Raw genomic sequence first — 26,546 nt, 5'->3', positions numbered from 1 at the left:
GCTAGGGTTAACCCGGCCCAACCCTAAGGGTAAAAGCGTGAACCCAACAGGATCGAGTTGGGCCTAGGTTGAGTTTTGGGAACCTAAACTTGAGTTGGGGTTTTAAGAAACCCGACCCAATTTTACTCCTACCACCAGCTATAGCCCAAAAACGACCAGATTGATTACTAAAGGTAGGGGTGTCAATTCCAAGTTCGATCGAGCCCAACACATTTTATGGCCAGATTAATAAACATGGCGGGCCTAAGCCCGACCCATTCATAAATAGGTATAATACACGGTGCAAGGGGTAAACCCGATGGGCCTCCCAATCGGCCCAGCCCATTTACAAGCCAAACTCAGATCGACACGTTTAGTTTGACCATTTATATAGGTATTTTGATTTTTTTTGGAATAGAATAGGGTATATATTGATATTTTTATCAATTATTGACTATAATTAAGTGTAATATATTTTCAAAATTGTTGATAATTTAATAAAATAAATTAAAATATCTAAAATCTAAGAAAAGTAAAGGCACGTTTAAGGTTTTATTGGTACATTATCCTATTCAAAGCCCAATTATAATCCGATTAGGAGAAGGTAGATTAAAGCCCGGAATCCAACCGATGTTGACATGATACCAACGGACACCGACTCATTGTTTAAATAGATTGGTCATTGTTTAAAGAATAGGCCCACCAGACCCTACTAGACCCGATCAAGACCAAACCAGCCTGATCGATTGACACTCCTTATTAAATGTACCAAACTCATACATAGACCGATCATTAATCGGACGTTCACAGTACAAGTTACTATGTCGCTGATCACCTGACCGAGATGGACCGAAACTTAGGGTAGGTCTGCCTTCTTAATTCGTTCAAATCACAAGATAGAATAATTTTTTAATCATTCCCTAATACAAAATTTATTTGCTATAGGGAATTTTTTATTCCTCTTCTTTTCGCAGGTTTCACATTTGTGATAGGTTTTTTATTCGCCCTTTCAGCATGTGGTGTCCTCCTTTATTGTAAAATTTGTATTCCTTTGACCGTTTCGTAATGCAGTTTTCTATTCCTTCCCAAGCTTTAGAATATTCATATAACTGACGAAATTTTGATCCCATATAGCTTTACGAAGACGAAAACCCAATTAGATCGGGTTAAACTTCAAAGTTGGCAAAAATGGCCGCATAAGTCATAGCCTTGTCACGCCACCACAAAGAGATAGATTTGATGTTTAACAACATTCCAATCACCATTGCTTCCACCATTGAAATTTAACGGAAGGAAAATGGGTTAATCTGAAATTGAGCTTTGAAGCTTTTAACGCGGAGCTCAATGACCCCAAGCTTACGTTTTCCAAAATTTTCTTCTGTTCATGTTACGTAAAGACGCCCATTTTCGTTGGTTTTCAGGTTTTCTTGGCGACGAAACCGAAGTGGCGGCCAAGCGGAACCTTCCTATGCTGCAAACTCCTCTTCTCTCTACTTTTCTTCAAAGGTCAAGTCGAAGCCCGCCTGTAGGTTCTTTCTCCCTCTCTACCTTCTCTCAACGGACAACGGTAACTCCCTCTTTCTTATTTTGTCCTGAAACAATTTAATTCGATTCAACTTTGAACTTTGAACAATCGATTTAAGATCTCTGTCAAACAAGAAAGAGTGCAAATCAAATTATACCATTTCTTGGTTTTGGAAATTCATCAATTCTTTAGAAACATAGAGCAGATTTTAAGTTTTAATAATGGAGAATTACAGTCCATATTCGTACCCTGATCCCTATCGGTACCCTCCTCCATCTGCTCATCCACCTCCCCCTTCAGATTCATACCCACCTTCTGCATCGTCTTCTCCTCCTCAACCGTATCCATATCCGTATTCCTATCCCTATCCGTCATCTCATTCCTTCCCGTACCCACCACCTCAGCAGCAGCCACCCCCAGTCTACCACAGCCACTCTGGAACCATGTACCATTATCCCCCTCCCCCTCCCTCTCACTCTGCACCGGCTCCCTATCCTTACCCATATCCCAATCCCCAGCAGCCTCCCACTGTTACCCATAATTCTCCTCCGCGGCTCCAACACATTGCTAGTTTCTCTGACAGCTCCTCGCATTACCCAACCCATGAATCTAATCCCTACCCACTGCCTGAAGGTCATCACATGAATCATTCTCGTACCAGTAGCTTGCCCGATTTCCACCGACAAGATAGTTCAGCATCAGCTGGTGTTGGGTCCTCGTTCTATCGTGAAGATGTTGGTAGCTCGTCTCAGTCCCACCCTTCTGTTTACCCCCCAATTGATGATCTCCTAGGTAGAGTGCAGTTATCTGATAACCAGCCCTCTGCTCCTCCAACAGTCTCAAATTCAGGCCCCAAGTTGCAGAGCCTGAGTGCAAGAAGGTACAATAGCCGGGCGGACATGTATGGTTATCCTAATGATTCGTTCCCAAGCGTACAACATTCGTATCCAGGGCCATTGCCTCTTCCTCAATCCCCTTATGCCTCTTCGTCATCATTTGAGGGCTCACTTCACGGTCAGAATCTACAGATGGTTCCATTTCAAGCATCTAAAGGGTCTTTGAAGGTGTTGCTGTTGCATGGGAATTTAGATATCTGGATCCGTGATGCGAAAAACCTTCCCAACATGGATATGTTCCATAAGACCTTAGGAGACATCTTTGGGAGACTACCGGTAAACGTAACCAACAAAATTGAGGGGGGCATGAAACATAAGATAACCAGCGATCCATATGTCACAGTTTCAGTTTCCACAGCTGTAGTTGCACGTACTTTTGTCATCAGTAATAGTGAGAACCCTGTTTGGATGCAGCATTTTAATGTTCCTGTGGCACATTATGCTGCAGAAGTTCACTTTTATGTCAAAGACAGTGATGTTGTTGGCTCCCAGGTAATGGGGGTTGTAGGCATCCCAGTGGAGCATATATATTCAGGAGCAAAAGTGGAGGGATCCTTCCCAATCCTCAATGGTAATGGGAAGCCCTGTAAACCGGGAGCCGAATTGAGTCTTTCAATTCAGTATACTCCAATAGATGAACTGACCATTTATGATAATGGAGTTGGATCAGGCCCTGATTTTCCTGGTGTTCTGGGTACATATTTTCCTCTTAGGAAAGGTGGGAAAGTTACACTTTATCAAGATGCCCATGTTCCAGATGGTTGTCTTCCAAACCTCAAGCTAGATCATGGGATGCTGTTCGAACATGGCAAGTGTTGGCGTGACATCTTTGATGCAATAAGTCAGGCTCGTCGTTTAATTTACATCACAGGGTGGTCTGTGTTCCACAAAGTCAGACTCGTCCGGGATGCTGGTTATGCATCAGACTGTACCCTGGGTGATCTTCTCACGACCAAGTCACAGGAAGGTTTGAGAGTCCTTCTTCTTGTATGGGATGATCCTACTTCGAGGAACATCTTGGGCTATAAAACGGTAAAGTCACCTACTTTTCCCATGACTTCTACTTTGAAGCTTGAATCTATGGTAGTTGTTGTCTGCTTTCCAAATAGACATTTAACACGTGGAGGCTCAAATTCTCCGTTTATACCTTAGTTTTGGTTTTGAAAGTATTGCTTATTAACAAAAGTTGGCAATTACAATGTCAAAAATGTTATTTAGTGGTCCACCTGAGCCAACTGTCTAAATTCCTGTTGTTAGTTTGAGAGTGGCTGGGACTCATGGTCTAGTGGTATCACAACAAGATGAGATATAGAGGGCATGCTTGTATAATGTGCTTATGCTGATGTGTGCACTTTCTCCTTTTATATTTCTTTGTTTTTATACGATATGGGCTATTACTGAACTTTAAGTATGCTTGTATTCTTGAACATGTAAAAGGATATACTCATTTTGGTTGCTTAGAATTAGTCAGGTTCTCCTCATATCACTTCTCCAAGTTTCTTTCGAGGAGTTTCTTTCCAAGGCTATTGCATTTTTTCGGGTAACCATGTCTTTTGCATGTTTGCTAATCAGTTTTTGAATATATAGGATGGAGTCATGCAGACCCATGATGAAGAGATTAGACGCTTCTTCAAGTACTCTTCGGTGCAAGTTCTACTTTGCCCCCGATCTGCTGGAAAACGACATAGCTGGGCTAAACAGCAGGTTAGACATAAATGATTATCTCATCTGAATCTTTACTTATTTGTCTTTTGCTCGTTTTAAATTACTGAAAAAGTACATAATTACTATATTGGTGAGCTTTTTATTACTTCCATTGCATGTATTGGTCAATGCCCTTTGAACTAAAACATGGCATGTGAATAGGAAACCTTGGGGTTCACCGATCAACAAAATTCCAGCCACATCTGATATGCTATGTAACAATTTTTTTGATGTCGAGGAAAACCATTACCTTTTATTAGCCATTATGAGCGTAAGATGTAATAAAATATGATCTATTATAATTGGCTATCTTGTTCAGTTTACTATTGAACCTGCCCCCATAGACCAGACCTAAACCAGACCCAACAAAGTTACTGTTGGTTGACTATTGAATGAAAAGTATTCTCTGTCTAGTCTCTTGGATTGGTAGACCTTCTGAAGTTCCTTGGTGATTGCCCAGTATGTTAGTTGGCACTTTATATTATTCTAAGATTTTGGATATATGAATATTGGCACTCCTTTTGTGGATGGTGAGGCTTATCATGTTTGATCATGCCTTTCCCATAGAGCACAATTTTTCCTTTCTTTTCAGATCAGCAGTTCTCTTACTAATGAAACATCCAATACTGAATTGAAACTCATACAAAACCTTCATATAAGTTGGATACTTCACCAACACTGAGCATGGCTCCAGATGATTCTCTTGCTGCTCTAGGATGGATAAATTTTGAGGGTTTTTTTTTTTGTCTCCCCCTAATATCTGAAATCATTTTCATATTTGCAAGGAACCATGAGGGTACCTCATTCTAAATGTTCTTGACTTTTCCATATTTCACGTACTTGCTATTTGTTGTTTTAAGTGCCCCCAACTTTTTCAACCTTAGTCCGATTTAGCTAGGCATCTTTCTTTTTCATGTGTTCATATTTATCAGTAGTTAAAAAGACTCACAATTCAATCAAGAGTTGTTAAGTGCAGTAATATTCTTGTGTGGACAAGTCTCTGCTTTATGTTTAGTTTCCTGTCCCCTGGAATTTTTTTTTTTTTTTTCCCATTTCTTATGTCTCTTTGATTTTATTTTATTTTATATTATTTATTTATTTTTCCAGTTTTCACATATCTCTGATATAGGGATTTGAATCATATGTTTATCCATTTTTTGTTCTCAGGAAGTTGGAACAATCTACACCCACCATCAGAAAACTGTGATTGTGGATGCTGACGCTGGTGATAATAAGAGAAAAATCATAGCTTTTGTTGGAGGACTTGATTTATGTGATGGGCGGTATGATACTCCAAGGCATCCCCTATTTCGGACACTAGAAACTGTTTATAAGGATGACTATCATAACCCTACTTTCACGGTAATCCTACATAGATGTTCTTCTATGCTGTTTTACTTGAGTTTTGAGGCTTCTTTTTTTATTACTCTTATTAATTGATCTTTTTTGCAAATTCATGATGTATTGACATTACCCAAATGAAAATGATAAAGTTCCCTTTCCAGCCTTTGTGCATGAAAAAAAAAAAAAATCCAGCTATTCTTGGAAACTCAAACCAAATTCATGAAATGAAAAGTTCAAAAAATCGAGGATTGGCCTCAATGAATATTTTCCTTGGGTATATATATTAGTTTAGGAAATTTATTTGGACTGTTCAGAAAAAATGGAAAATTTTTTGGAGTGCTAAACTTTTCATGAGCTTCAGCCAATGTTAATGGAAAAAATTAGGGAAAATTACTTTGATCGCCTTCTTTAAAAGGTAACTAATATTGCATGACCTCTTTAAAATAATGAATTGTGGCTATTAACAGGAAAAAAATAATCATCTACTGATCTACATTCCCTTTGCAGTGGATGCTTTAGGTGGTTGCAAATACAGAAGAATATTACTTTGCTGTTTGTCCAATCTAACTTACTGATCACTTCTTGACCCCAAGAAACTGAGAAAGCAAGTATTACTAGATTAAATAAAGAAAGAAAAAAGTGAAAGTGTAATATAATGCCATTAGACTTGTATGTCAAATTCATAGGAAAAGCACTTCAACATTAAATCTGAATAGGGTACTCTATTCCTATGTATTCATTATATCACTAGAAGGAACTTTATTATTGAAAATATTAAGTATTCTTTCTTTGAATTGCTATGTATTCATTATTTTACTCCTTCATGAAAATTTCTTTGACCAGTCCAAGAAAAACCATGACCCATGCAACATGATAAAAGAAATGTGAACACTGTTATCAGTTAAATAATTAAAAATCTTGGCAGGGATTATTAAAAAAACAGTAGTGGCCACCATGGATTACGGTGGTTCATCACCAGTGCTGAATATTTTGTGAGGGTTTGAAGTTTAAGCTCTTGGCTCCTCTTCTTTTTTTGGGGGACAAAATATTCACTCCTAGCAGCCATTGCTTGAAACAATGGAAAAAGGCTCTGTCTGCTGGGGCAAATGCTCAGGTTTGTGTTTTGTGAGTGGCCACTTTGCACAAAATGCCAAAGGTTAGGACTGTCTCCAAACTCACCCCTCCCAAGACCCGTGCATAGGTGGGACCAACACTGGGTGATGGCCCTTTTATAAATTGTTTACTCTTCTTTGTTTACTTACATTGAGATATTCCCTAAGCAGGGGCCAACTGCCGGTTGTCCAAGGGAACCATGGCATGATCTGCACAGTAAAATTGATGGACCAGCAGCTTATGATGTTCTTACCAACTTCGAAGAGCGCTGGCGAAAAGCTTCAAAACCCCAAGGGATTAAAAAATTAAAAAAATCAAATGATGATGCTTTGCTTAGGTTAGAAAGAATTCCTGACATCATTGGTGTGCTTGATGCTCCTTACCTAAGTGAGAATGATCCAGAGACTTGGCATGTCCAGGTAAATTGGACTTCTATTGTCACCTCAATATCTGGTCCACTTGTGAGTTTTACTGTGTTTATGTTTGGTATTAGATTTTGTGATATGCACTTTGATTTTTTAAGGTTCTGTCTGTTTTATTGGTTCCCTCAACAACCATAGGTTTTCCGTTCAATTGATTCAAATTCTGTGAAAGGCTTCCCAAAGGATCCAAAAGACGCAACAATCAAGGTAGTGTTTCATCACTTATTCTTTCACACTGCATTCTGAGTATCATATGCCATGTTGACTAATCAACTCCTACGTCATGTTCAACAGAACTTGGTATGCGGTAAAAATGTGCTGATTGACATGAGCATACATACAGCATATGTGAAGGCCATCCGATCTGCCCAACATTTCATTTATATTGAAAACCAATACTTCCTTGGGTCATCATATAATTGGTCTCAACATAAAGACTTAGGTGAGGAACTATGACCCTTTTACATGAAGAGCATAAAATGTTCTGTTTGTTACGCTACACAGAAATTAGGACATGTTTTCACTTTTCACATTGGACCACTGGAGCATGCATCTTTGAGACTTGGCATGAAATCTTGATGATGTGGTAGTGTACCTTTAATCGTTTACTGGTGATTGGTAGCTTTGCAGTTTGTTTAAAACATTGGTTTATTTTGATATTGACCTAATCCAGGGATTGCCTCCATGGTAAGAGAAGAGCTGTCTTATGTGTTGCATAAATCTTTCAGATGAAGATTTTTCAATCAGCAATAAGGGATTACCGCATAACTGCTATGTCACCATTTTCCATGCAGTGAATCAATCCAGTGCAAGACAAGTTAGAGAGTCAGGGTAACAACCAAAAAGGGGGGGGGGGGATGAAATAACCTTTTGAAGTCTTTGACCAGCAACTTAAGGTTGTACAACCTCAAGTTTAGAGGGAAAGATGTCCTAAAGGCACATAGCTGTGGTGTTTGGTATGGCAACATGCAAGGTGGTGAAGACCAAGAGCCCAGAAGGTGGGAGTGAAACGTGCATCAAAAGCACGTCACTGATGGTACGAAATGACTACATGCCCCACAAGGTGAGCCGGAAATATATGTCACTGCAAACCCAAGGTGGCTGCAATGACTAGCTTCGGGCGGGAGTATAATATGCCCCAGATGTAAGTCGCTGTTGGCCTATGACAGATGCAGTGTCAAGATGAGAGACCACAAACCCAATAAGTCACAGAGAGAGACCTTGAAGAATATCACTTTTGGTCTATGGCATTATGGAACATATGAGAGAAGATTCATGTGACATGGCCAAGCTTGTAAATGATTAGCAGAAACCTGTCCTATGGAGGGAAAACACAGGCAAGTGGGAAGAATGTTGACTGGGGGATGATCACTTAATTGGGGGACTCCCCACTTTGAGCTATAAGGTGTAAAGGTGCACTTGCAGTCCTAGTGTCGCCTCTACGATGAAGTCAGGATTGTCTTCTAAGGAATGTGCGATTGTGGGCTAAAGGGCTAACCTTGCCACTTTGTCGAGGGACATGACATTTCTTCCAACTTGATATCAGATAAAGTAGTGGGTGAGTGATGGGGGGCTTTGGTTCTAGAAAAGTTACAGTTGAATTTGTTTGGTCACTAGGCAATCCGGTTACATTGGAAGTCCATATTAACTAGGCTAACAATGACCCTACTCCCACCACCCCCAATTTTGGAAATTCAATTACTCAAGACCAAGGATGCTCCAGACTTTGGAAATTAAAAAAGAAGATAAGTGAAGTTGTCTGCCCCTTGGGAAAAATTTACGGTGACATTTGTTCACCTTGTGCTCAGAAAGTGAGACACCCCTTTGGATATTTCTCTTCGAAGGGGCATCCTTCCCAACACAATAGGAGACAGAACATCGGATTCCTGTTCACTGGTGTCTCCTCATGCCAGCACTTTGAACAGCTCCCATTGCCACTCCATCTCTACCCCTAATCTGGTGAGTACACTCAGCAACAGTGGCCAAAACTCAAAAGACTTGGGAGCCAATTCATGCAATCTGGGCCCAATGAACTTGGGTTCCATGCTACCTGGACCAGAGGCTTGATTAAATATAGTGTTCTTGCTCTTCAAATCATGTAAGAAAAGTAATTTTAGCCAAACAACTGATGTTAGCTGGGTTATAGCATTTTAGAATGTTAAACTGACCTCATATAACTTGTTCGTTTCTGTATAACCTGATGTGGTATTTCATTAGGATAAAGTGCCTTAGCAATAATATGGGAATGTCCTTGTGGCCATTTTATGGGTGACGGAGTGTATGTTGCACTTTTTTATTCAGAAGCTGTAGCTAAACCAGAAAACCAGAAACAAGAAGAAAAAGAGGAAGAAAAGAGAAGAGAGGAGGAAGAAGATGAAGTAACCAGAGGAGGTCTCAAGAATGGAGAGCAACCTAAGATTAATTCAATGTGAATGTAATCTCAGGTTCTCTTATTGTATATATAACTTTAGGTCAAGAAGAAGACAAAAGAACCCCACTTACATGAAGTAAAAACCCCAAAAGACCCAAACAATTGAGACAAGGACAATCCTGTCCCTGTTGTAGGCGCTGCTTAGCGCTATTCCCTCAACACTCCCCCTCAAGCTGGAGCATATAAATCTCCCATGCTCAGCTTGGTACAACTGCTGTGAAAGCTAGGAGCAAATAAGGACTTGGTGAACATATCAGCCAACTGATTCTTTGATGAAACAAACGGAGTCTCAATCAGCTTCTTTAGAACAACATCACGAACAAAGTGACAGTCTACCTCTATATGTTTGGTCCTCTCATAGAAGACCGGATTGCTAGCAATATACACAGCAACTTGGTTGTCACAATGCATCTACATAGGTTTGGTTATTGGAAATCCCAACTCCAAGAGTAACGAACGCAACCACATCAGCAGCAGCAGTAGTATGAGCCATAGCTCTGTATTCTGCCTCAGCACTAGACCGGGCAATAGTGGTCTGTTTTTTGTTTCACCACGTGACCAAATTACCTCAAACAAATGTACAATATCCAGTGGTAGATTTCCGATCACTAGCAGAGCCAGCCCAATCAGCATCAGAATAGCCAACTAGATCCATGTGTTGATTAGGACGAAAAACTAACCCTTTGCCAGGGGCCCTCTTCAGATAGCGAAGAACACGAACAGCAACGTCCCAATGAGCCTTCTGAGGAGATTGCATGAATTGACTGAGAACTCCAACAGCATAGGAGATGTCAGGATGAGTCACAGTAAGGTAAATTAGCTTGCCAATCAGACTTCTATACTGATGTATATCCTGAAGAGGTTTACCATCATCAACACCAAACTTTTGGTGAGGATCCATAGGGATATCAACAGGTTTGGATGCGAGCATCCCAGTATCAAATAAGACGTCCACTACATACTTCCTTTGGGATAGACAGACTGATCCCTTTTTTGCTCCAGATTACCTCAATCCCAAGGAAATAATGAAGTTGGCCTAGATCCTTTGTCTGAAAATGATGCTGGAGATGACTTTTCACTTTAGAAATTCTTGCCTCGTCATTACCAGTCAGGATTATATCATCAACATACACTACCAACATAACCATCTTATCCCCTGTGGCGAACAAACACAAAGTGATCAAAGTAACACTGAGAAAACCCACAAGTGATTATGGTAGCACTGAACTTATCAAACCATGCCCGAGGAGATTATTTGAGACCATAGATCGCTTTGTGCAAGCGACACACTCGACCTATACTCTCCCCCTGAGTAACATACCCGGGAGGTTGCTCCATATAAACTTCCTCCTGTAGATCACCATACAAGAAGGCATTCTTGATGTCCAGCTGAAATAAAGGCCAATCAAAATTGACAGTAAGAGAAATAAGAACACGAACAGAATTAAGTCTAGCAACCGGGGAGAAGGTCTCAAAGTAATCAACACCATAAGTCTGAGTATACCCCTTGGCAACCAGATGAGCCTTCAACCGCTCAACAGAGCCATCAGAATGATACTTAACAGTGTATACCCAGCGACATTTCACCAGGTCCTTATCAGGAGGTAAATGTACCAGACTCCAGGTACCATGACTCAAGAGAGTATCCATTTCTACATCCATGGCACCCTTCCATCCAGTAATACAGAGAGCCTCAATATGAGTACAGGGAACAAGGTTAGTAGAGAGAGATAGAGCAAGGCCATGAATAGAAGGTGGAAGGTGAGAGATAGACATAAAATTATCAATAGGGTATACAGCCCAGGATTTTTGAGTGCAAAAACGTATACCTTTCCTGCGAGCAATTGGTAAGTCACCAGGTGGAACAAAAAAACGAGGAGCTTCACCAGAGGAAGGTAGCGGTGGAGGAAGTGAATGTGTTGCAGCCGGATCAATAACCTCGCCACTGGACTGTCCAACCTTTGTCTTGCGCTGATAAACCTGTAGAGGAGGTAGAATAGGTGCACTGGTATTACGGGTATCAAGAATCGATATAAGAGATGGAATGGGTGGAGGGGAGGGAGATGACCACTCCTTAGTAGGCTGAGATACCTGTGGAGAAAAGAATGATGTGCCTTTAAAAAAGGTCACATCGGCACTAACAAAGTTCCTGTGAGTAACAGGATCATAGCACTTGTATCCTTTTGGGTATGCGAGTAGCCCAGAAAGATACATTTAGTAGCCCGTGGAGACAACTTATCAACGTGCATGTGAAGATTGTGAACAAAGCACACACACCCAAAAACCCAGGGAGGAAGAGGAAAACTAGGTAGATTAAGAAATAAGACAGAGAAGGGAGACCTATTTGACAGAACAGAAGAAGGCATGTGGTTAATCAAATGACATATAGTTAAAACCCCATCATTCAAAAAATGCTTAGGAACATGCATATGAATCATAATAGCTCGAGCTACCTCAAGGAGGTTACAGTTCTTGCGCTCAGCAACCCCCTTTTGCTGTGGGGTGTAGGCACAACTAGTCTGATGAATCATGCCATGGGTATCCCAAAGTCAGAAATATCATTTTGAGCATATTCTAAAGCATTATTAGAACGAAAAATCTTAATGGAAATACCAAACTGAGTTTTTATTTCATTATAGAATTTTTGAAACATAGATAGAAAATCAGATCTGTCCTTTAACATGTAAAGCCATGTGAGGCGAGACTGATCATCCACAAATGTAACAAAATAGGGAAAGCCAAACCTATTACTAACTCTGCAAGGACCCCATACATCAAAATGAACTAATAAAACAACGATGGACTACGAGACACTGATTGAGATGGAAAAGACACCCGATGATGTTTACCCAACTCACAGGCCTCACACTCTAATCTAGAAATATATCTAAAGCTAGGAAATAAAAGTTGTAATCGAGGTAAGGCTAAGTATCCTAGAAGGTAGTGCCATTGGAATGGAGAGACATCCCTAATAGCAGTAGCCGCAGCAGAAGTGGGAGGACAACCACTGTTGAGGTAATACAATCCATCCTTTTCATGCCCTCCACCAATCGTCTTCCTCAAGTGAAGATCCTCAAAAATACAGTGAGAGGGAAAGAAGGTTACTGAGCAATTGAGAGATCTAGTCAATTTACTCACAGAAAGAAGACTTAATGGAAATTGAGGTACATGTAATACAGAAAATAAATGCAATGAAGAAGTAGGTGAAATAGTACCATGTCCAAGAACAGGGGTGGATGTACCATTCGCAAGAATGACAGATATAGAACTAGTACTAGACGAGAAGGTCTGAAAAAGTGATGACTTACCAGTCATATGAGCGGAAGCACCTGAATCAATGATCCAGGGGGTAGATGTAGTGGAAAGAAGGGCTGATGTACCTGCATAAGCAAGGGTAGCAGCGGATGTGGAGGCACAATTGGATGTACTAGAAGAGGCCTCAAGAGAGTGCAAGTGCCGAAGTAAATTGGTTAATGTCATTGCGCATACTAGTAGAAGAATCTCCTGAAGAAGGTATAGGTGTAGTAGTTGTTGGAGACACAGTGTCAGTACCATCATCGGACACTACATGATTGGCTAATTGAGTTGCCTACTCTGGCTTGCCATACTTGGCCCAGCACGTCTCTATAGTATGGTTAGGTTTCCCACAGTAAGTACACTGGTGACCTGTGCGATCTGAGGACTGTCCACTAGAACCTCGACCCATAGGACCACATCCTCCTCCACGACCACGACCACGACCACGACCACGACCACGACCACGACCACGGCCACGATTAGCAAAGAATGCAGGATCATCTCTGGACGTTTGATCAGATTTGGATGAGGAGGTGATACGCTGTAGTCGCAAAAATGCATCATTCAGAGTAGGGACCGTATCATCAGCAAGTAGATGGCACTTCACTGCCTTCAGATCACTGTTCAGACCGGCCAAAAATTTGGAAACAAAGAACTCATTCCATTGAGCCTTCAACTTCTCAATATCACTAGTCAGAGGTTGGAATACATTAAGCTCTTCCACCATTCCCTTAAAGGTACTGTAATACTCAGAGAGGGATTTGTCAGCTTGACGAAACTGGAAGAGCTCATATATGTCATAAATCTGTGTCATGTTCTTCTCTTGGGAGTATGTTTCCTTCAGATCATCCCACACTTCCTTAGCTATAGAATGGAACATGACATTGGCAGCTACATCTGGTTCCAACTGTTGCACAACCAGATCAGAATCAAGGCATTCTCCTTCATCCAGTTATCATAATTAGCATCAGAAGACAAAGGAGCCTCAGAGGTGGTATAGCTCAGTTTGCCCTTAGCCAACAAATACACCTTAACAGACTGGGCCCAAAGAAGATAGTTTGAGTTCCCTTAGAGCTTGATTGAAGTGATCTGGACATTGATATTATCTGATGCAGAAGAAGCAATAGTAGAAGAAACAGTAGAAGTGCTAGCAGGTGTAGTACCAGCCATGACAATCCAGTAGAATGACTAGCAGGCAAGAGTATGAACGTATCCAGACAGGTAGTAATACAATTCAGATCTGAAACTTAGGATTCAATCCAACAATCCCATACCACAAATCAGATCTGAACATATATTTGGATAGAGCAGCAAGCACATATAGGCATCAATCAACTCAATCGGACATCAAAAGCATTACTAACTAAGATCAAAAGTTAGGAACAGCAGCCTCAAACCTGACCGCCGTCATATAGATTGGGTAAAATAGGAGTAAGAGAGGCGGCGGCTTCAAATCATCAAGCAAGTGAAGCAACCAGCCACACACTTCAACAGTAATAGTAAATTCGATCTTCACGAACAGTAAATCACTCCATTAGGGATTAGATAATAGCAATTGCAACAATGAGTGGCTGCACACCAAGAAGGAGAGCTTCTAGATCGTAACCAGCAGATTTCTTGTTTTCGAAACCAAATCAATTTAACTACAGCACCTCTGACACCATGTTACAGTTTCAGAAGCTGGAGCTAAACCAGAAAACCAAAAACAAGAAGAAAAAGAGGAAGAAAAGAGAAGAGAGGAGGAAGAAGATGAAGTAACCAGAGGAGGTCTCAAGAATGGAGAGCAACCTGTGATTAATTCAATGTGAATGTAATCTCAGGTTCTCTTATTGTATATATAACTTTAGGTCAAGAAGAAAGACAAAAGAACCCCCACTTACATGAAGAAAAAACCCCAAAAGACCCAAACAATTGAGACAAGGACAATCCTGTCCCTATTGTAGGTGCTACTTAGCGCTATTCCTTGTTTGGGAATAGCACTAAGTTCAACACACTTGAAGGAGGACAGCCCAAAATGTCCAGTATAAAACTTTTAGGGGACAAGCCTTGGAAGGCATAAGAGAAAATTTGGTAGTCTGGTATCTTTACACTCTGTAGCTGAGGGGGGCAGCTTAAAATTGGTTTTTTGTGTTCACTACCTCTTGCTGTTTGAGAGAAATGTTCTTTTCCAGTTCTCTCATGACAGAAAGTTTCCACCTTTCCATCAGAAATGGAAACCTAAGAAGAAGTTCTCCTTCAGATCTCCAAAGTTCAAGAAAAAATGGAGATTTCTTCAAAAAAAGCAATTCAGAGGAAAGAACAAGTCTACTTGCTATGTTTGTGGAAAAGAAGGACATTTTGCAAAAAACTATCCCCTGTCTCACATGAAAGACAAGGTCATGCACATGTTATCTTCTCTTTATCATGAAGATCTTCAAGATGCAGACCTAGAATCTTTGTATTCTCTTGATGAATCATCCACAGATCTTTCCCTTTTTGCCATTGATTTCCCAGTAACAGACTCAGACCCAGAGTTTCTCTCTCCGAGTCCGAGGAATCTGATCCCCTCTACCAAGTAATTCCTTTTATCTCCCCTTCCCAGAGCAGCCTACAACCTTCTCCTCTCCCCTGCCAAGCAATTTCTCTCCCTCATGTCTCGGTTCACCTAATCCCTGAACTTTATGCCAAACCCATTAAAATCATAGCTTTCCTAGACACAGGAGCTGTTACCACCATTATGAATCCAAAAGTTCTTCCCAAATCCCTTTGGAAGACCCAAGAACCCCCTTTACCATTTCTTGCAGCTAATGGTGAAATTTTCCATATCAACTTAGTATCTAAACATCCCATTAAAATCCAGCTTCTACCTACCCTGTCTTTCACCCATTCTGTTTTAGGAACCCATTGTCCAGGCAAAGGCCTCATCATAGGTTTTGACGTCCTCAACCGTCTCCCTCTCCGTTGGACTCCCTATGGCCTTGTGTATAAACAACTTCTTCCCTGGTCTCCTATTTCTAATCTCTTTTTTGCAGGACCATCTTTGTTTGAAGAAATCAAAACACACATCCTTTCAACAACATGTGCGGAATCTCATACAGATTTTCTCACAAAATGTTTACATCCTTTATGGCAGAACCCTGACTTCTTTATTACTCTCCCTTTCAAGAAGAATGAGGATGTCAACCTAACAAAAGCCAGCCATCCAGGCATGAATCCAGAACATCTTTCTTTGGCAGTTCAAGAGATTCATCAATTACAGACTCAAGGTCTTTTAGAACCAACCCTCTCTCCATGGGCATGCCAAGCATTTTATGTCAACAAACGGGCAGAACAAGTTCGTGGAAAATTAAGAATGGTAATTAATTATTGGCCTTTAAATTTTTTTCTGGCTGATGATAAGTTCTCACTTCCAACTCGCCCGGCTTTACACCTCCAATTGGCCCATGCCAATATCTTCTCCAAGTTTGATCTCAGAGTAGGTTTTTGGCAGCTTGGGATAATCCCAGAGGACAGACCAAAGACATCCTTCTGTGTTCTAGGGTACCATATGCAATGGACAGTGATGCCTTTTGGTTTGAAGACAACCCCATCAATCTTCTAGAGAGCCATGATGAAAATCTTTGCTCCCATCCAAGACCATGCTCTTATATATATTGATGATATTCTCCTCTTCTCTAAAGATGAGATAGATCATCTTCAACTTTGTCGACAATTTCACCAGATTGTTCAAGATTATGGTCTTATGCTCTCTCTTAAGAATATGCAAATTGGCGTCTCTACTATTGATTTTCTCGGAGTTACCATTTCAGAAGGACAATATAACCTTCAGTCTCATATTGCAACTTCGTTGCAACTATTTCCAGATGGCCCTTTGACAAAAAATCAGGTTCAACAGTTTCTTGGAATAGTCAATTACATGACAGAGTTCCTTCCTCAACAGATCAAGCATACCTCCCTGCTTCACCAGCTTTTGCATAAGAAAGCCCCTCCTTGGTCTTCTGAACACACTACAGCAATTCAAGCTCTGAAAAAACTCTCTGAGAACCTCCCCACTCTCCAGATCCCTTCTACTGGAAAAAGAATTTTACAAACAGATGCAAGTGACACCCATTGGGGTGCTGTTCTTCTTGAAGAACAGAATCCAGCCACCAAAAGGACTGTATGTGGTTAAAAGAGTGGATCTTTCAAGCCTTCTGAAGCTCATTATCATTCCACCTTTAAAGAGATCCTAGTAGTCAAGCGTGGCATAGAAAAATTCCAATTCCATCTTATTGGTCATAAGTTCCTCGTCGAACTCGACATTTCAAGTTTTCCCTGAATGCTTGAATTCCAGCAGAAGATCCTTCCCCATGCACAACTTCTCCGATGGGCTCAGTGGTTTTCCCAATGGTCATTTAATGTCAAACACATCAAAGGAAAAGAAAATGTTTTGGCAGATTTCCTCTCCCGATCTACCTCAACCTTTGCCGTTATACCCCTACTTTTCCCCATAACTCCTGGAGCCTCTACCTCTCAACCTCCACCACCTGGTCATAACCTCTGTTGTTCTCTCCCACCAGGCCTCCCACCAGAAATCCTACAAGACCTAACCCAGAGAAAAGTCATTTCTTACAATAAGACTACGGCTATCCAACTCCTCAAAGTCGCCCTTCGCCGAGAAGGAATAGTCTTACCAGGTAGCTCTTTCCACCCTGACTACCCATTTCTTACCCTTTTCTCCTTTACTACCCTATATCAACTTCAAGACCTTCCTCTTATCTACAAATGTATCTTTTGGCACCTCTGTTCAGCTTACACCATTGCTCTAAGCCTTCCTCTTAGCATTATCCACTGGTTTACTTCCCGTTGGATGTTTCCTAACCGAGGTATTCCACGACCCAATCTCACAATCATTACCTTCCTACAACTTTTTGCTCCCATAAATCACTGGTTTAATCTCTTCTCCTCCCATCTCTCAGAAACCATGGAAGAGAACCCAAACCAACACCACATCACCATCATTTTCCACCGACCTCCTCTCATTCACCAAACCTTTGAAAATCAACAACCCTGCCATTACATTCATTACATTCCTGATTTTCATGTGTTAAACATCAGATCTTATGATCTCTTTACCACTCGAGCTCAACACAGATATGAATAAACACTATGTGTTCAGCAAATGATGTCTCTCCAAGTCAAGTTCCTACCCCTCTCCTTCTTCGAATGGATACTGCCTGGGAACTCCATCAAACAGGCAGACTCACTGATCCACGCATCGAGCAGCTACTCGACGCCTACAATGATTGGTTGATTGATACTGCCAGCTCATACCCAGCCAGTAGCTCTGACAGTTCTGATAACTCCAATGTATAAATTTGTATAAAGTAGTGGTTAGTGGTCGGTTCCACTTATCATCTTGGTTTGTGTGTTTGGCATATGTGATAATTATGTATCTTATGCTTTGTCGTTGTAAGAGTCCAGTGTGGGGTCCCATATTATTGGATCCAATGTTGTAAGATTCTATAAATGGAGCCTTATGTGCTCAATGAAGAACAAGCTTGTCTAGAATATCTGTGTCAGAGTAGAAATGGTATCAAAGCCAGTTCACTTCTCCTTCTCCGGCTAATCTCCTCCTCTGGCCGTCCCTTTGGTTCGGGTTGAACCTGTACTAGCTAAAGATACAGTCTAGGCCACGCCCTTTTGCAAGTAATCCCTGCTTATGGTTCATTCTGGCAGAAAAAGACCTTTGAGTGTGGTGGGCTTTTAGGCTAAGGATGCCGTTTTGTGCCCTTTTTGGCTCAGGTTGCTCTGCAATTAGGTACTATGATCAGGTGGTTCTTGATTGGCCTCTATTAGCTGTCTTTACCTATTTCAGTTTCTCCGATGAGTGGTGATGGTTCAAATCTGGAGTATGCCCATTATCTTTACTGATTTCCTATGGCCTCACCTTCTTCTCTTTTTTCTTCCCCGCGACGTTCTTCGTCATCCCATTCATCTTCTTCCTCTTCTTTAAATTATCTTTATGAACTTTCTTATGTCCCTGATGATCAGGTTCTTCCTGTTACCCCTACACCGCTTCTTAATCCGTATACTGTCTTCCCAAAAACCCCAACTCCTTCCAAATGGACAACTCTTCTTAAACCTAAGAAAACTCCACCTCTGAAAGAATTGGTTCAGGCTTCTCGCTTTGATCAATTCTAGGTCCCTACTACTGAAAAAGAACAACTATTCACCCTTGAGATACCTTTGGAGTTAATCCCTCAGTGGATCCAACAAGGTTATACTCACCTCCATCTTGGAGCCATCAAATTTGCTCTCTCCTTCCATGGCAGAAAAGGACTCCCAGTGGTTTCCCGGATAGCTCTTCTAGACAGTCGTTTTTTGCGATATCAACATGCCGTAATTGCTACTGTTCAGACGACCCTAAATGCAGGAACAATGTTTTTAACTCTGTATCCTAATTTTAACATCCCACTGTCAGATCCTCTTCTTCCTACTGCTCTTAAATTTCAGATCCTCTTCTTCCTACTCCTCAGAACGCTATTGCTCAGGCTGCTACTTTACACTACCAGATGGCCTATCGGCTGCAAAATCATGCTTTTGATCTCCTTACTGGCCATACAGAAGATGCTTTTTTCGTAACAATGGACTCTAACCAAGTCCCTTGTTGTACCTATGTCCCACAATAGATTTCCTGAGACGACCTCCTTCGTCTCCTCCCCTCTTCTTGGGTCACAGCCTATAAACAACAAGTCTCTAATTCTCTGCAACAAACATAGAATACAAAGATTCCTCGGACTCGGAGAGAAGACTTTGGGTTTGAGTCTGTTATTGGGAAATCAATGGCAAAAAGGGAAAGATCTGTGGGTGATTCATCAAGAGAATACAAAGATTCTAGGTCTACATCTTGAAGATCTTCATGATGAAGAGAAGATAACATGTGCATGACCTTGTCTTTCTTATGAGACAGGGGACAGTTTTTGGCAAAATGTCCTTTTCCACAAACATAGCAAGAAGTAGACTTATTCTTTCCTCTGAATTGCTTTTTTCGAAGAAATCTCCATTTTTTCTTAAACTTTGGAGATCTGAAGGAGAACTTCTTTTTAGGTTTCCATTTCTGATGGAAAGGTGGAAACTTTCTGTGATGAGAGGACTTCTTGGTGGAACAATCATAAGACTTGTCACCTTTGCACTTGATCTTGAGATAAGAAGTATCACAGGCAGAGGAGACCTTATCAGATCTATCTTGCAAATCCTTCCAGACCTTTTTGATGTTGCAGAGTTTATCAAGGGCAGTAAGAGCATAGCTGTAGAGAGAACCAATAGTACAGGAAGCTAATGGAATGTTCTGGTTCCTCAAAAACTGTTGTGTGTCTGTGCCAAGGGGTTCTGGAAGAGAATTCAGGAAAACCTGTTTGAGATTTTCGTCATCAATACCGCCAATCTTATGGAAACGATCAGTCATTCTTGAAAAATGTTTATCAAGATCTGATCTGTTCAGGGAACAACACTTCATTTGAAGGAATTCGTCACGGGCCTTTAATAAATCATTTGAAACTTGGCCGAGAAAATCTTGATAAAGAGTGGTAATAAACTAACTCTCTATGAGTTGGACAAGTTGAAGTTCAAATTTGAGGTAGTTACAATGTGACATTGACAGCAACTCTACTATCAGTCATGGAGGAACGGGAGGGGGTCCTGTGGAGGGGATAGTTAGAATCTTAATTGAATTCCTTTTGAGGTGTGTCAGTGCCTATGGATGGAAAGGGATATGCAAATCTTCAAACTTGAAGAAAAGTACAGGGTAGCAAGAAAACTAAGAAATCAGTGTCTTTTTGTTTGTCTGTGGTCCTGGAGTTTAGGGAGGTACTTTTTCCATTTGTAAAATTGAGATGAATATGTAAATGGGTAAGGGGTTATGTGGCCTTGCAATTGTATGGGGTTGAAGGTTGGGTTTTTATTGTAGACATGGTCCTTTTGAGGACTGCTTCTAATTGTATAACGTCCTGTTTATCTTTTGCGCAGGTTGCTCTTTTAGATAATACTAATACAACTTCCTTTTTTTTTTTTGGGGGGGGGGGGATATGTAGGGAGGGGAAGTAAATAACAACTAGTAGGCTCGAACTCGAGAACTCCTGGTGAGCATGGGCTTTTTTTCCCATCACAGCTCACCAATTGCGCTAGGCAGTTATTATTAATACAACAACTTACTTTTATCAATTAATCCTGGGCAGCAACCCCATGTACTTGTCCATTCCATAGGATTGCTTGTCGTCTATAGCCTGGATTGACCATCTCATCCCTTCTAGTGGTGGAAGAATGGGGCCTTACCCATTTTGGTATGCATTTATAAAACTTTTTCCAGAAAATTGACATAATTCAATATTATACTGGACAGACATGGTTGATATTGGACCAGCTGGATATAGGCTTGTGAATAATCTGTGTTAAGTAATGAGAAAGATTTTCCAGTTGCAATTAGCTGATTGTCTTTTATTGTACAGTTGCAAATAGCTGTTCATCTCTCAATAGATTCTCTCTCAATTTCCACTAATGGAGTGATAATTTCTTTAGTCTCTTTATCCAGAGACTGCAAGTCTTGATTATTACCCCTTGTTCTCAAAATGTGGTTTCTTAGAAAGTCATTGGAAATTTCTCAGTACCATCTTTCTTACATGGAGCTTCACTTGAAGTGTTGATTTGAGACAATGGTGAAGCTCAGTTTAATGTCAATTACATAAACTATGGTTGGAACCATGTATATTCGCAAGGTTTAAGTATCCTTTGTTACTTACTGATAATGACTGATATGCATCGTATCTTTAAGGTATTGATACAATACTTATCCAATATGATACCTATTATTTTAAAAAATGTATTACACTGTATCAGTTGATACAACCTGATACGGTGTCCTCATACCTTGTTCTCCTTTTTATTCATGATATATTTTACATATTGCTTATTCATAGTGTTTTACCAATTTAAAACTGTATTTTACATGCATCCTTTACATTTCTTTGTGTTTTTTAACCATTTCCATGTGTATCTTTAACATATCTTACATTTCTTTGATACATTTCTTAAAATTACACATCCAATACGATACCTGATACCGGTACTTGAATCCTTATATTTGGTTGATGGCAATAGATTAGTTATACCTGCTAGAATTTGTACCAAGATTAACATATACTTGTTTCTATTATGTGATCCTTTTTGGTATATGTTAGTCTTATAATACATTACTAGGTTAGCACTGGTCTCTTTTGCTGCTCTTGATATTATTAGGTATCACATAACAGGATGAGAATTTGGTGGTTTAGCTAATTATGGTTTCACATGTAGGTGCAAACAATTTAATACCAATGGAAATTGCTCTGAAAATTGCCAATAAGATCAGAGCATATGAGAGATTCTCTGTCTATATAGTTATTCCGATGTGGCCGGAGGGTGTTCCAACAGGTACTGCTACACAAAGGATTCTCTTTTGGCAGGTAGGTTCCAATTACTGTTTTGCTGTCCATAACGGTTGGGAGTTATATATTGATTTAAGTAGTAGGTTCCAATTACTGTTTTGCTGTCCATAACAGTTGGGAGTTATATATTGTTTTAAGTTCTTGGGCTTCAAAATCATAGTTGTCAAGGTGACTAGGTGATCCAAGGCGTTGGAGGGGGTGCCTAGGTCACAAGGTGCCCGCCTAGGCGTCGCCCTAGGCATGTAGTATATGACTATATGTAATATAATAATGATACTTTTATATAGATTTATATGCAGCATAGAAGCCAATTCGATGCAATATGACATAATTATGCTAGTAATTGCCTGATATGAGAAAACCAACATATAATAAACAAAACATAGGATATAATATAAGCACATTCATCAAAAAACAAAGTAACAAACTTAAATCGACGTAAAGTCGTGAAATGTCAACAAGGTGTGCTATCTCCTTGGGCGACCTAAGAAAGAGCCTGTTTGCCTAGGCCATGCCTTGGCAACTTTGTCCAACAAGATTTAATTCTTTTGAAGTGTGGAAATATATGCTATTTGAGCAATGATACATGTATGCATTGTTTGATCTGCCTACGCATGAGGGGGAGTGTTGATATCCATCATCAGTGATAAAGTCAGACTTTGGTGTCTAATGTCGTCATATACCTATTGATCTCCCCTACCAGTATAGGCTTTTGGGATGGAATCTAACAGTTATGTTACCCATTTGGTGCCATGATTGAAGAGATTCTATTGTTCTCTCATTTTGATACTATGTTATTCATATCACATCCATAGTCATTTTCAAGTTGCCTTGTAGAATGCAGTTGTCATTATTTGCAAGAAAATTGATGAAAAAAAGTCATATGAACTTGCAAGGTGATATGTGTGGTGTGTGGTGTGTTATAAGCCAAATACTTTATGTTCGTTTAACTGGAGTTATTGCTGCAGAATAAAACAATGCAAATGATGTATGAAACAATTTACAAGGCTTTGGAAGAGGTTGGGCTCGAGCATACTTATACACCAGAAGACTATTTGAATTTCTTTTGCCTTGGCAATCGTGAGATGTTGGATGGGAATGACGTCCCAATTGTACAAAGTCCAACTGGAGCCAACACTCCTCAGGTATATCTCTTTTCTCTTAAAACTACATTCCACCTTTTTTATTTTGTTGTAAACCAGAATATTCTCACTTCCTTATTATAATTTTTTTTCTTAAGTTTTATTCGTCTTCTCTCCTGCCCATCAACTTGTTGCTATATCTGTTAGATCAAACACTAAGAAATACGAAAAATAAAGAGACAATAGATTCGCATGACATAGAGATTTAACAAGGTTCACACACCAAGGTGGTGTGTTACGTCCTCGGGGGAAGAAGAAGATGTTTCACTATGCAGAAGAGAGATTACACCCAAGAAGCGGCCAGAAAACTCACCCTGAAACCCTAGGTCGAAAAACCCAAAAAATACAATGACTTTCTCAACAAGCAACAGTAAATTATATATACTCAAAGTCGCAGGTCGACCCATCGGGTTGCGGTCGATCCGGTCGACCCATACCACGGGGGCTACGCCCCCGCACCCCCATACGAGATCAGTGATGGGCTCTAGGCTTGGGCCGTCTTTGCTTCCATCACAGATATCAGAAAACTTCTCATTCAGGTTGCCACCAAAATATATCGGAGCGGGTCAATCTTCAAAACAGGTCAAGAATTCGAGACAAACTTAACAATATCTCTTAAAACTACATTCCACCTTTTTTTTTTTTTGTTGTAAACCAGAATATTCTCACTTCCTTATTATAATTTTTTTTTTCTTAAAGTTTCATTCTTCTCTCCTACCCTTCAACTTATTCAACTTATTGCTACTTGAATTGTCTCAGTATATTAATTACATTTCACATTTGTAAATTCTTTTCTTTTTAATAATATATCATTTGCTGTCATTTTCACCTACTTATTGCTCATGTGTGTTGGTGTCTCAAGTCATTGAATTTTCTTCATTACCTGACTCAAATTCTTGTAAATGTGGAAATGTAGGCACTCTGCCGGAAAAGCCGACGCTTTATGATCTACGTTCATTCAAAAGGAATGATAGTGGATGATGAGTATGTAATATTGGGGTCTGCGAACATCAACCAACGATCCATGGAAGGCACGAGAGACACAGAGATTGCAATGGGTGCCTATCAGCCTTCGCATACATGGGCAAAAAAAGGGTCTAATCCATGTGGACAGGTAAGCTTATTCTGATATAGAATCTCATAATGTAATTCATCTTTACCTAATGTTGATTCTATTGGGGAGTGTATACCTGACTCAGTATTGGAATGTTGTGTTTTTCTGTAGATTTATGGGTATAGGATGTCTCTGTGGGCAGAGCACATTGGAACTCTTGAGGAGTGTTTTACACAACCAGAGAGCCTTGAAAGTGTTAGACGGGTTAGGTTTCTGGGGGAGCAGAACTGGAAACAATTTGCTTCTGATGAAATAACAGAGATGAAGGGACACCTTCTGAAGTACCCAGTCGAAGTTGACTCAAAGGGTAGGGTGAAGCCTCTTGAAGGATGTGAAAGTTTCCCAGACGTGGGAGGGACCATAGTGGGAACCTTTTTTGCCATTCAAGAAAACCTTACCATCTAATCCACTTATCGGTCCATGTTTGCGGCAATCAATCTCCCACGTTCCAATGCTGTCTTGAATTTTTAGCTCTGCAACACAGGACAATCAAGCTAAAGTTTAGCAGATGCGCCGCATATGTGTAGGATTTCGTTTTTTGGAAACTACAGTTTATGAGATTAGTGGAAGTCATGCTTGTTCTTCTGTTCTGTAAATTATGTGCAAGTTCCCACTCCATTATTTGTTGTCACAGGTTTTTCAATAATGCGAAACCCGCCTTGTAGATGTTTTGATTAATAATGAGTTAACAGAGGTATTTGTTTGTATAATTACGTTGGGCGGAGTTTTGGAGATAAATATTGTATATTTATGTCCGTAGAGTAATAAACGGACTGAATTCTTTGCAATAGATTATTGATTTGCCAAAAAAAAATCATTTTCTTCACACCTTTGTGAGTTGCTGTAGGGAGAGCATAAATCAGTAAACCATAAAGACATGCAAGGGGCTCAGTGAGTGCCTGGTTGTCAATTGAGTAACCCACTTCTGCAACTTGTTTGTTATGCAGCTGATAGATTTATCCATTTCATCATCTAATCATGATTATTTTTCAGGTCAATCTAATTTTTACACGTTATTTTTTAATGTTTTAGAGAAACAAATTTTGTTTTGACACCTGGTGATATATATAATGACTGGAAAGACGAGGGAAATCCTTGTATCTCTGATCATATGATTTGAGTTAGATCTTCAAGTTCGATATGTGACCTATCAAGGTCAATCCCTGTCTACTATCAGAGTGACCAAATGAATGGGCTGTTCATTACCAAATTGTGGGCACTCTTAGGCGCTATATCCAATCTCTTTATCAAACAAATATTCTTTCTCCCTCTTCAAAGAATCATATCCTCTCCCGTCATTGGGATGTTCAATGCGTATCCATTGGTTAGGACTGCAGTGAGGATTCAATGGTTGCAATATATGCTTGGGGATCCTAACTGCCACTCTTTTTTTTTTTTTTTTTGGTAAAGTCTCACTGCCACTCACTGCTGAGTATTTGAAACCAAAAAAATATCTCCAAACCTATGGCGTTTCCTACTCCTCTCCTATGAGTGGGATTTTTTTTTCTCTTAAAAATAAATTAAAAAAAAATTCTATTATGAAGGAACTTTGGGACATAAAAAGGATTTTCCTATTTTTTGAGCAGGAAAATCGATTCCAATTTCCAAGACCTCAAAACTGTCGAGGTAGAGGTGTCAAATTCAAGACCGAACCGGTCGGATTCAAATTGAACCAAATTGAATGCTTATTGATTTGATTTTTTCAAACTGAATGGACCGAACCAATAAAACAAAAAAAAAAAAAACACATATTTTTCAATCACTGTTTATATATGCATTGAAAATCGAAACCGATACTAATTTGATAATAACCCGATAATAAAAGAACTGAACCGGACTGAAACTGAAACATACCCTAATGGCTCGAGTTTGGCTTCGGATTGATGCAGTACCAGCCCCAAAACGATTCAACCTGACCAAAACCGACCGAACAGGCCAAGTGACACATCCGTACGCAAGTACCCCAGCCAAACCCCGCGAGGGGAGGGATCAAAATCCTCTGTTTTTCCCATCCATGTTTTTCCTTGTTTTGCTACCTGCAGAACACGACACGTGGACAATAAGGAGACCAACGGTCAAGATTGGGTGAGGATTATTACATCCGGTGCGTTGGTCTTAAAGTTGTCCACGTGTCGCGTT

At 40.2% G+C, this 26,546-nt stretch overlaps 1 protein-coding gene across 1 annotated transcript; it reads left to right on the top strand.

Moving 5' to 3' along the window:
• Nucleotides 1-1,096: 1,096 nt before the first annotated feature.
• On the top strand, nucleotides 1,097-25,195 carry LOC122081928 (phospholipase D gamma 1-like). The gene is made up of 10 exons (XM_042649347.1): nucleotides 1,097-3,432; nucleotides 3,988-4,104; nucleotides 5,272-5,466; nucleotides 6,732-6,980; nucleotides 7,122-7,190; nucleotides 7,278-7,425; nucleotides 22,021-22,169; nucleotides 23,120-23,296; nucleotides 24,210-24,407; nucleotides 24,519-25,195. Exons 1-10 carry the CDS (start codon nucleotides 1,726-1,728, stop codon nucleotides 24,810-24,812), a joined length of 3,303 nt encoding a protein of 1,100 aa, XP_042505281.1. The 5' UTR covers nucleotides 1,097-1,725; the 3' UTR covers nucleotides 24,813-25,195.
• The last annotated feature ends 1,351 nt before the right edge of the window (nucleotides 25,196-26,546 follow it).

Source organism: Macadamia integrifolia, chromosome 6, assembly GCF_013358625.1.
Source record: "Macadamia integrifolia cultivar HAES 741 chromosome 6, SCU_Mint_v3, whole genome shotgun sequence".
Classification (NCBI taxonomy): Eukaryota; Viridiplantae; Streptophyta; class Magnoliopsida; order Proteales; family Proteaceae; genus Macadamia; species Macadamia integrifolia.
This window is presented reverse-complemented; position numbering and strand designations above follow the sequence as displayed.

Bases quoted from the DNA above. Each gene is read 5' to 3' on its own strand.
- LOC122081928 (XM_042649347.1), top strand. From the start codon at position 1,726: ATGGAGAATTACAGTCCATATTCGTACCCTGATCCCTATCGGTACCCT. The intron at 5,467-6,731 runs GTAATCCTACAT...TTCCCTAAGCAG, and splicing joins ATCATAACCCTACTTTCACG to GGGCCAACTGCCGGTTGTCC. The intron at 6,981-7,121 runs GTAAATTGGACT...CAACAACCATAG, and splicing joins CAGAGACTTGGCATGTCCAG to GTTTTCCGTTCAATTGATTC.